The sequence below is a fragment of the Neovison vison genome, chromosome 8 (genome assembly GCF_020171115.1).
Source record: "Neovison vison isolate M4711 chromosome 8, ASM_NN_V1, whole genome shotgun sequence".
In the NCBI taxonomy this organism is placed as follows: Eukaryota; Metazoa; Chordata; class Mammalia; order Carnivora; family Mustelidae; genus Neogale; species Neogale vison.
In genome coordinates this window covers 124,654,108-124,664,702 of record NC_058098.1, presented here as the reverse complement: position 1 = coordinate 124,664,702, position 10,595 = coordinate 124,654,108, and the positions used below count along the sequence as shown (strand labels likewise).

Here is a 10,595-nt window from a genome sequence, read left to right as displayed (position 1 = left end):
TGCAGAGCAGCGGCATCACCCGGAGCGGGCGGAAGCCTCACCAGTGCGAGAGAAAGGAAGGAGGCTATTTTTAGCGCTGTGGCCAGGGTGTGAATGTCTGTAAAACTGAGCAAGGCCTGAAGCTGTCTTTGCATGATACAGGGGAGAAAATCTGTCGGGTTTTAAAGGTCAAAGGTCGGAAGGAAACTTGGGCCCCCACCCCGGGGAGTACCCCACGTGCCGGCAAAAACGCCACCAGGTCACACACACAGGAGATTCGTGCTGTTTCTTTTCTCTTTTCGACCTCCCGGAAAGTTCCTGCTGCAGAGATGAGACCGGGCCCAAGCGGAGTGATGAAGATGCCGGTTCATGCAGGGCTGTGCACGGGGGAGGCCCACGGGCAGCGGGCGGCCCCTCCCACTTCCCACGGGCTCCGGGCTCCCTTCTCCCTGCCAGGCAGTGAGGTCTGGCAGCCTGCAAGCCTGGTCCAGGTGTGCAGCCCGAGGATGGACAGGAATGCGCCTCTGGGGGAGGGCCTCGCCTTCCTCGTGTCAACGCCAGCTTGCCGCATGCCCCCTGTGCAGGACAGACGCTCTGTTACTCACGGGCACCACGGAGGGCCTGCGAGCCAATGCGAACATCTGCTGGGGACAAGACAATGTCCTGCGGTGGGGCTGTTGGGATGCTTACCTTTCAGCTCCAGAGATTTCAAAGAACTGATAACACTCATGCCCCTGATTAGGGAAAGAGATACGTATTCTCTTTTCTGGGGTACCTGGAGTTTTTGCAGTCGTTGCCGAGGTCAAGGGGTCAGGAAATGTTTCCAGGAAACAAGAATTGGGTTCAAAGGACAAGGTTTGGAAGGTGGTGCTTTCTGGGGAAGAAGGATCGTGAGTGAGGAAGGCACCGAGCTTGGAGAGGTGCCTGTGAACACTGGGTGGAAGGGAAGACGGCCTTAGCCTCAGGTGGGAGGAGGGCAGAACCTAAGGGTCTGGGAAACTGCCACCTGAGTTTTGACGCTTTTCATCTGACTCTACTACCAGCGAGTTTCTCGTAACTCCTGACAGGGTCAGAGGGACAGCATCAGGGGATGCCGCTCTGCGCCTACTTCTGGCCCCAAGCTCCCAGGCCGAGGGCCTGCATTTCCTCATCTGCATGGAGAGGGTGGGCCAGATGGCTTGGACGTGCCTTTTACTTATCCCCAGTTCCTCTGTGCCCCAGGGAGAGGGGCTCTGGCAGGCTCCTGAGGGGCAAGTCAGCTCCTGACTCTCTCCTTGGCTGGGGCAGCCCAGGCCTGCTGTTGGGAAGGGCCTTGCCTGACTGTGCAGTGAGATTAGGTAAAGCCCTGCCCAAGCCCTGGAGGCCCTGGGCTTTCCAGGGCAGCGGGAGAATTTCTGCAGCTTGTGTGCTTCCCCTCCTAGCTCGCACAATCCCTGAGTCAGTGCGGGCTCAAAGATAGCAGGCCCCACCGCGGGAGCAGAACCGAACCCCTCTAGGGCCTGGTGCCCACGGCGGGTAGGGGGTGCGGGGCAGCGATCAGGAAAAGGCTGGGAGGGACTCCAGGGTAGGAGTCCTCGGAAGGGCCCGGGGAAAGTTCCTTTTTCGGAATTGTGGGGCTGCAGCCCTTGCTCTTTGGCCTGCAAGATCTGTAATGGGGAAGGTGGCCTGACTCACACAGAAGTATAGGACGGGAGGGAAGGCAAGATCAACAAAAAGACATCTCATGGCCAAACCAAGGACATCCTTGAAAGAACTCTTCCCCTGAACAGATTTGGTTGTCCAATTATTTTCATCCCTTCTTTCTAGTGAGCAGGCCCCAAAGCCACAATATCTCAGAACTGGGGGGAAAGAAGAGTTAAGGTCCTTCGATGGAAAGGTGTGAAAGATTACTCCCTAAAGCAACGAGCACTGCCCTCTGGGGAGGTCTGTGCTTGCATTAATCGTTTTAGGACGGAAGGTGCAGGTTGGCCAGCACTGCAGGGAGGGACTGGGGGGGGTCGTTATTGGAGGGAGGGGGATCCTGCAGGATGGAAATTCAGTCTGCGGTCAGGTACGTGGCAGCTCACGGCTCTGGGTGTCGGACCCCCAGGGTGCTGGCAGTGGTTTGGACCCGTGGAGAGAAATGACAGTGGCCGTGGGCCATCAGGAGCAAGGTGGCAGAGGTCCCACGGCCTGTTTCAGCCAGCAGGTCTTGGTCCGCCAGCTACATCCAGCCCTGGGCACCACCAAGTCATGCCTGAGGCCCAGGCCAGGCCCAGTGGAGCATAAAATGGGTTAGAGCCTGGGAAGGAGGCCAAGAGGGTCTGATGGCAGGCCTGCAGCAAAGGGGAAAGGTGGCAGCTGGGCTCTTTAAACGGAAAACTTAACTTGAATCTTCACCCTTTAGGGTGGCTCTGGCTTGGACGGTGTGACCAGGGCAAGGAGGGGGGACGAAGACATAAGTTGCAAAGGGAGAGGGACCGCGAGGAGAGAAGAGAACATGGTACTCACCTGCGCTTCCTCTCTGGCTCAGCAACTCTGCTAACCTGTACAGCACGGACACAAACAACACACAAAAGTCACGCCTGGGGTCCCCTCACCAGGCCATGTCTTCTCCCAGGGGACTGCACAGACCCAAGGGCTTTTGGACTCGCCTCTCCCCTCGCTGCCCCAGATGCTGACTTTTCCCAAGCAGGTATGGCAAGGGCAGGGAGAGTCACGCTACCTACAACCAGCAGCTGCTGTGAATATAAAACAGGCGTGGGGGCCGTCGCTCGGGAGAAGGAGAACAATAGTACTAACATGGACATGAAGCCACCCTCCGTCTGGGGAGCGGTTATATCAGGGGCATAGCCCATCCCTTGGTTCTGAAAGTGACGAAGGTGAGAAGGAATTAAATTTTGATATGGGCAGTTATCTCCTGCCTGCAGGCCTATCTGCTTGGGATACTAAGCCACTCCCGCTCACCCTGAAATCCTGAACACTGCCCGCACCCTCGAACGCCCGAGGAGTCCCACAGGGCCACTGCCGTCAGTCTACCAGATAGGCGCCAGCGCTCTCGGAGCATGCAAGTTGGATTTACAGCTCCCAACACGGTGGGTGGCAGGTTCTGGAGAGGCAATTTTGAAGGGCAGAGGAGCATAAGATGAGGCTCTGGAGGGGCTGAGCTGAATTTCGGGCTCTGCCGTAATAGGTTAGTCTGTTTCATCTACGTAGTCTTGGATACAAGTACTCGGCACTCCAGGTGCGCAGAGAGGGGCGGCAAAGTCAGAGGAGCACCCCAGGGGAGCAGAAACATTCCCCAGGATGCAGCCAGACGGGGATCCAGGGGAGGGCAGAGAGGGGGCTGAGGTAAGGGTGAATGTGGTCAGGAAGTCCAGTTCGGTCATGAATTCTTCGAAAGTGCCCATTTGGTTCTTATGGTTTTTGCACTGAGCAGACTACGTCTGCCTGACAGGGTGCTGAGCAGGTTGTGTTGATGTGAGGTCAGCATGATTTCAACCCCAAAGCAGCAAACCACCGCTCTCTCTATGGCTGGTAGTTACTGTTCTCTGATGCCTTGGACACCAGTTGCCGCCATATTGGTCTACAGTAAGAGCAAATGCTCAGACCACAGCTGACAATCAGAAGGTCCATTCATAAAAACACGTGGGTTTACCCCTACCCACATACCCACTATGGTACAGCTACAAAAACGTATCCTGGGACCTGTACAATGCCGAGAGTCAAACATTTGTTTAAAACCCGACCCATGTCTCACCCCGACTCTTAACACTCCCTCCGGACAGCACCTAAAGCTACAGAAACAGAAACTCAGGGGCTCTCACAGGTCTCACAGGGACAGACAGAAATGCTCATTTATGCACTGGAAGAGAGATGGAGAGACACAGAGAGCAGGAGGGAAAGAATGCTGGCAGGGAACACGGGTGCAGACAGAGAGGCCCCTGAGACCAGGAGGCGTCAGGTGAGGGAAGCCATGCCCGTCCTCCATGTGCTGCAAAGAATGTAGGGAGGCTGAGAGGAAGCTATGGGAAAAGCTACGGGGAAAGAAGGGTGAAAGGAAGAGAGGCCAAAGCAGCAGCTGTTACGTCTTCAGCCGAGAACATTCCACATGAACGCCGGGATCCGGCTGGGTCGTGCGTGTGTGCGCGTGCAAGACTGGAGCACAAGCTGATGGAGTGTAAACTTGTCCCCGTGCATCTCCTCCCCTCTTTGCCTCTTGCACAACAACCCTCCTGCCTTCTTCCTGGTCCACTCTCAGCCCCGAAAGTCGGTCCTCTCTACCATGCCCTGTAGCCCTGCTACATATCTCCAGCATGGAGAGGAGCACCTCGACTTCTGACGCTTTGGTGGCCCTGCCAAATAGTCATTCTCCTCAATCCCTCGCCGTTACTGTCCACGGCCTCGCAGGCCTCGCTCTGACTCACTAGACAACCATGGCGCCTGGACTATGCCTCTCCTCCCCTCCCAGGCTCCGAGTCCTGATGGGGCTCGGCTCTCTTACCCACGACAGGCCCCGCGGGCAGCGGTGCTACAGACCCTCATCCCCACGTGTTCTCCTTTCCCGTCACAGCTGCTTGGCTTGCAGCTCCCACTCAACTTCTTCCCACCCTTCCTTACGACTTTCCTCACCTGCCTAGTCTACCTGCCGCTCAGAAGAAAGCGTGGGCGCTGGCATCAGCCGCCCGGGCAGAATCCTGGCTCTGCCCCCTACTCCCGTGCAGGTTCCTGTACCACCCAGAGACCTGTCTCAAATCTTTCCTCGTGGGCGATGAATTCAGACTGAAGGAGTGAGCTCAGAGCAGAGCATCCAGCCGGGGCGGGGGGAGTGGGCGCACCTTCCCCAGCCCAGCCTCCTCCGGGTGGCTCCCACTCTCTCCAGGACAAAGCACTCCAGCACATCACCTGGCTTCTTTCCCTGTATTTGTTCATCTGCTGATACCCTGCTCTGTGCCAGGCACCGTTCTGGGCACTGGGGATACATCCTGAACAAGAGAGACCAAAATCTCCACCGTGTGGAGCTCACATTTTGGAGGAGTCCAGAAACAGACATTAATACCGGACAGATACAAGAGCCTGCTCTCAAACGTTCTGTGTTCAGCATATCACAGACACATGAAGATGAAGAGTATGTAGTGTGGCGTCAGAAAGCCCCAGTTCAAAGAGCCTATTTTCTCACTTGTAAAATCGGGACATCATTATGTATCTCCAAGGGTTGTTAAGTATTAATTAGATAATACACGGACATCATTTAGCACAGCTCTTTGTACATAACAAGTTATTAAGCACGTTTTATGCACAATAAAACTAGGAAGGCATTACTCTTCTCTGCTGATACCTTTCTTTATTGCTTTTAATTCTTCCGTTGAGGTCACAAAATCTTTTAGCTATTCTGTCCACAATAATCTCTTCCTTTTCAGAAACCCTTCTCGTGTTTGTAATCACACACTCAGAGTTTGATGATTAACTTTTCCTGCCACTTCATTTTATCTCCTATTTATTTTGCATATCTCCGTCTTGCCTCCCTAACTATATTATAAACTCCTGGAGGCAAAGGGTCATGTCGTGTGCTTTCCTGGTATCTACTTCCTATGTCCGAACCGTCTATCACAGTGTTAGGAAGTCAGGAGGCTTTTGTGGATCGCCTGACGCCAGCCACCACCTCCCTGATGGTCAGCTGGGAAAAGCAGGCCGAAGGCCCTGTGGGGGCCTGGAAGCTTTGGGGAAACGGGCAGCAGGAAGAAAAGCAGAAACAAAAGGGGGGAGCGTTCCCTCAAAAGCGATGTAGCTCTGCCTCCCACTCCAACTAGGGGTCCTGCGAGCTGCCTTTACCTCTGTCCTTCCCATCCTGCTTCTTCTCTTTTTCTTCCTCTGCACCTTCCTCTGCTGTGAAAACAAGTACAAGGCGGCCAGTGACCCTTCAGCACAGCACAAGCATAGGAGGAGGGTGAAGGGAATGACTTAGCAGGCTTGGGATGAAGCCCTAGTTCAAGGCTCGGGGTCACAGGCCTCCAAGGGTGCAGACAAGCAAGCACCTGGCCTGCCCCGTGCGCGGCGCACATGCTGGCGCTCTTTACCCACGAGCTCCGAGCCCCCCGGGCAGTGCAGGCTGAGAGGTCACCCGTCCTGCTGCGGGCTCTGTGGCTGGCTTCCCTGGTGACTGGGGTGGGGGTCTCTGCCTTTTCTCGATGCCTGCTTTCCCGAAGGTGACCACACCTACTAGGGATACACATAACATGTTGCATCCCGGTTCAAGAAAGCAACTGTCAGAGTACATGGTCAGGAATAAGTAGATTAACACCAGCTTCTGTTAAGAGAAGACAACCAAAAACCAGAAGTTTTAGCTGACAACAAACTTAGAGTGACTGAACAGCAAAGTGGCTGTATGGAAAGAGCTAATAATGCCCTCTCAGGTTGCTTTCCCAGGGCCCTTGCTCAGGGAGGTCACAGGTCACTGTGCTCCACAGGGAGCTGGTCCCCCGTTATAGCAAGAAGTGTGCTCAGCTCTGGGAACTCATTTTGAATTGGGGCCTTGATGCTCTTGGTCACATCCTAACGTGGGCAAGAAAATGATGAAATGAAAAGCACGTCACATTAAGAATGGCTGAAGAGGGCGCCTGGGTGGCTCAGTGGGTTAAGCCGCTGCCTTCGGCTCAGGTCATGATCTCAGGGTCCTGGGATCGAGTCCCGCATCGGGCTCTCTGCTCAGCAGGGAGCCTGCTTCCTCCTCTCTCTCTCTCTCTCTGCCTGCCTCTCTGCCTACTTGTGATCTCTGGCTGTCAAATAAATAAATAAATAAATCTTTAAAAAAAAAAAAAAAAAGAATGGCTGAAGAAACAGCAAACAGTCACCTTTAAGAGGAGAAGTCTTGGGGACAGCCATGCTTCCTGTCATCAAATACTGGAAAGCCTAAATTAACAGGAACTTTACGCCTAAACTTACTCTGCGTAGCTTCAGACAATGGGATGAGGGCAAACTGCTTACAGAAAGGCAAAGTTTTGCTCCCTGATAAGGAAGAACTTCACGGTGATGAGAGTGGGTCATGAGTGAGCTCGCTGGAAATATTCCGAGGACTTTTATATTGGGCAGCTAGCTGATTAAATGACTTCTAGGATCTTTTCCAACCCTAAGATTCTATTACTTGTGAAAATAGTTTTAAAAAGATAAGGAGGAGAAGCTTTGGTTATAAATAGTATGTGCACATGGTACGGAAAATATTTAAAGACAATCTGAGTATCTCACCTCATCCTAACACAACCCCCAACAGTGAGAGTAAACATGCGTGGGCGCTGGGCGGGCCCCTTCCATTCACCCAGAAACTGGCAGCCTCACACGTAAGGGGCATCTAGCTCTGCAGTTTGTGCGGGTGCAGTGTCACGTGCAGACTGAGTCCACACCTACCCGTGGACTTCAGGGCTTGAGAGAGCAGAGCGTCAGTGAAAGGGGCCCTCGTGAGGCTGCGAACCTGACCTCCAGTCCTGTGTGGGCAGAAGGGCACTATGGCAGCGAGAGCACAGCTGTGTGTCCTCTGCAGCTGAGTTCTAGGACTGGCCTTTCCCCTTCAAGATGCACAACTTCAGGCAATTGGTTTTCTGATAATCACTCACTGTCTTTCCAAAGAGGACTTGACAACGTGATCTCTAAGGTACTTTCTGAAGACATCACAGAACTGTGTTAAAACCATCCTTTCCTGCCACGAGAGACTGCCTATAACCTTTTACATTTTTGTGAATATATTTGGTCTCTGGGTGCTGTGTGTTTGATGGTGTCCAGTTCTCTCTCCTCCTAGTGTCATGGGTTCATGAGCTACTGATCTTGGCCAAATCCTAGCAAGTGTTCGGGAGGCACAGTGTGATTAATTTCCTGAAATTCCTTCTAAAAGTCGGATTTCTGGCACCTGTGGGAAACTATATTATGGAAGGAACTTTCTAATCACCTGTGAAGTCATCTCGAAGGCAGTCACCTCTTCTACTTATGTGTGTTTGTGAGGAGGGCGGTGCTTCTGACAAGGACTGAGAAATGGAAGGGGCGCCTGGGTGGCTCAGTCACTGAGCATCTACCTTTGGCTCAGGTCATGATCCCAGACTCCTGGGATGGAGCCCTGTTTTGGGATCCTTGCTTGGCAGGAAGTCTGCTTCTCCCTCTCCCTCTACCCCTGCTTGTGTTCCTTCTCTTGCTGTCCCTCTCTGCCAAATAAAAAAAAAAAAAAAAAAAAAGGATTGAGAAATGGTACCAGAACAGAGGCAGCATCCCCTTCACACTCCCTGCAAGGGAGAACCAGCATCTTATCTTAACTGCCTTGGAAAAACCAACCCAGGCCATGCACTTACTCTCTTCTGAGTGGAAATCAGCAGGTTTGAGGGGGAACCAAGGGCCAGCCATAGGTATATGCTTTCTCCTTCAAAGGTCTGAGGACATACCCGAGGCTTCCCCGCCCTCAGAGTGGGGACTGATGATTTCAGTGGCTGTGTTTGAACAGCCCATGGAAAACCTGCTTTACGTTTTTATTGAATAGCCTTGTTAAGCGGCTCCAAGGTATTTAAAGGCACTATATTAGCTGAAAAGAAACAACAGAGGGCCATGGGTATACTCAAGGAGGGAACCTGTCTGTCTAATAGGGAACATGGGAATCTGACCACTGTAAACAAATTAGTAAACATCTGGCAGTTACAAAGCTAAGGGAGTCATGGGGATTCTTGACAATATGACGATAGGAGAACTGCCTTTTATGATTTCTCTCTTTCCTGGGTTTTACATAAAGGGAAAAATACGGCGAGGGTCTCCGGACAGTCACTCAAAGAGCTAAGCGCGGGAGGGACGAGGAAGGAGCCGCACTGACCACCGAACAGAGGGCGCAGAGCGACAGACGCAGGTGACAGCTTCAGTGAGACCAGAGCCTAGTCACCGACAAAGGAGAGAAGAGGGTTTCAAGATCAAGTCAAATGGGAGAGAGCAGAAAGGCAGCTGGAGAACGTCCAGAAGCTTTTGTGGCCGATTCAGTCCGGTCATCCAGGGAAGCTGCGAGCCCCGCTGGGGAAAGAGCGGCTGTGGCCGGCGCGCGGGGTGGGGGTCGCGGGTCGGGGGTCGCGGGGGGTAGGGGGTGGTGGCGTGGCGGGGGCTGGGCCGCGCTGGTGCTACAGGGCGGAGCCTGCAGAGAAACAGACCGTGAGCGTGTGCGTGACCGCGAGCGGGGCAGGCGCGGTCCGCGGGAGGCCGTCGGGGCGCCCCTGGAAGGCTGAAAGACCGAGCGGTGAGCACAAGCGGAGCGGCTGCCGGCGAACGTTCGAGCACGCGGGTGCAAGTGAGGAAGGCGCGGGGACGCGAGGGGGCGCGGAGGCCGGGCGGGAGCTCTGGGCTTCACCTGAGTGGAGCTCCTTCACCAGGGACGACATGGTGTTGGTGATGGAGTCCGCGGCCACCAGCAGGTCATTGCGGAGGTTTCTCCTCGTACCTGAGGGCAGTCAGAGCAGACGGCGGGGCCGCGTGAGGCCCCCAAGGCCTCGTCCTCCTCCCTCTTCTCTCCCTGAACAGCGGGACCCTGTGGGCTGCGCGCTTCCCGGCCGCAGTCCGGAGACTTGGATTCCAGAACCGACAGCGCTGGGAGGGTGGGCTGGGGGGCCCCGAGGCAGGACTGGACTCTGCGGGGCTCCACGAGCCAGTTCCGTCTCTGCCCAGAGGACACTCGCTCGGCCGCCGCGGCCTCCCCGCCTGCGTGACACGGCGGCCGCCGGACTGGTCACACGGGTGGCCGCACGGTCCTGTGGGCAGTCCCACTCTATCTCCTTTTACACGCTCTCCGGATTTCCAGGCAAAGCACGACTTCGGGAACTGTTCCATCCGATTCCTCCAGAGCAGGCGGCAAAACCCAAAAGACAAGTCACGTCCCCAAAACCCGGTGGGGAAAAAGGGCACGGAAGCCACGGAGGCCTGGTCTTCACAAACACAGAGCCTGCAGCACCCGCCGCCGGGACAGCAGCCCGTCTGATGACAAGGGACCAGCACCTGACTCTACATCGTCTGTGAAAGTCTGATCACTGCAAGCTACCCACGCAAAAGAAAAGAGCCTGGAACAATCTCGGTGGGGATCTTGTTGGTGCTGCCAGACCCCTCTAGCTCTCCACTGTATCCTGCCCCCAACGCTCACCTTGGGCAAAGGCCTCCTGCAGGTCTCCCCCGACTCCGCTCAGTGGGTCCTGCGGGCAGTGCGTGGGGGTGGAGCCGGCAGACGTGGAGCGCACGGGCATGGGCATCGGGCGGCCGCCTCCGTGCGTGGGCGACGTGTGCGGTGACCCTGTGGCCTGAGCCTGGGAGAATCAGAGAGATGCAACATGTTATCTCGGGCAGCTTCCCTCTGTGAGGAAGGGGAAAGGCCTTTTTCTCAATCAGTCTAAGCCCAGTGACACAGCTGCGGTTCAGTGGGGCAGTGCCCTGCAGGATCACCTTTGAAAGGACGGAGTCAGGCTGCCTCCAGGACTGCAGAGAGGAAGAAAAGGAAAAAAAGAAAGGAAGGTGGGGAGGGAGAAGGAGACAGAATACCATCAGACTGGACTAAAAGTGGGAGGGAAAGTAGAGGCTAGCACGGGGGTGGGAGGGGTGACTTGCAGGTACACTGAGGACAGTAGCAGGTCCAGGATCTG

The 10,595-nt window shown here is 54.9% G+C and overlaps 1 protein-coding gene across 7 annotated transcripts in view; it reads right to left on the bottom strand.

Moving 5' to 3' along the window:
• Window positions 1-246: 246 nt before the first annotated feature.
• DTNB (dystrobrevin beta) overlaps window positions 247-10,595 on the bottom strand; it is a 232,458-nt gene continuing 222,109 nt past the window's right edge. For 5 of the 7 annotated variants that reach the window (XM_044261953.1, XM_044261956.1, XM_044261957.1 and 2 more), the window contains 5 exons: window positions 10,103-10,262; window positions 9,320-9,409; window positions 5,791-5,844; window positions 2,470-2,504; window positions 247-555 (listed from right to left, as the gene is read on the bottom strand). In XM_044261953.1, coding sequence (XP_044117888.1) covers window positions 2,500-2,504; window positions 5,791-5,844; window positions 9,320-9,409; window positions 10,103-10,262 — 309 coding nt within the window. In that variant the 3' untranslated portion in view covers window positions 247-555; window positions 2,470-2,499. The remainder of the gene's footprint in view (window positions 556-2,469; window positions 2,505-5,790; window positions 5,845-9,319; window positions 9,410-10,102; window positions 10,263-10,595) is intronic. The other 2 variants (XM_044261955.1, XM_044261958.1) reach the window with 2 other exon arrangements.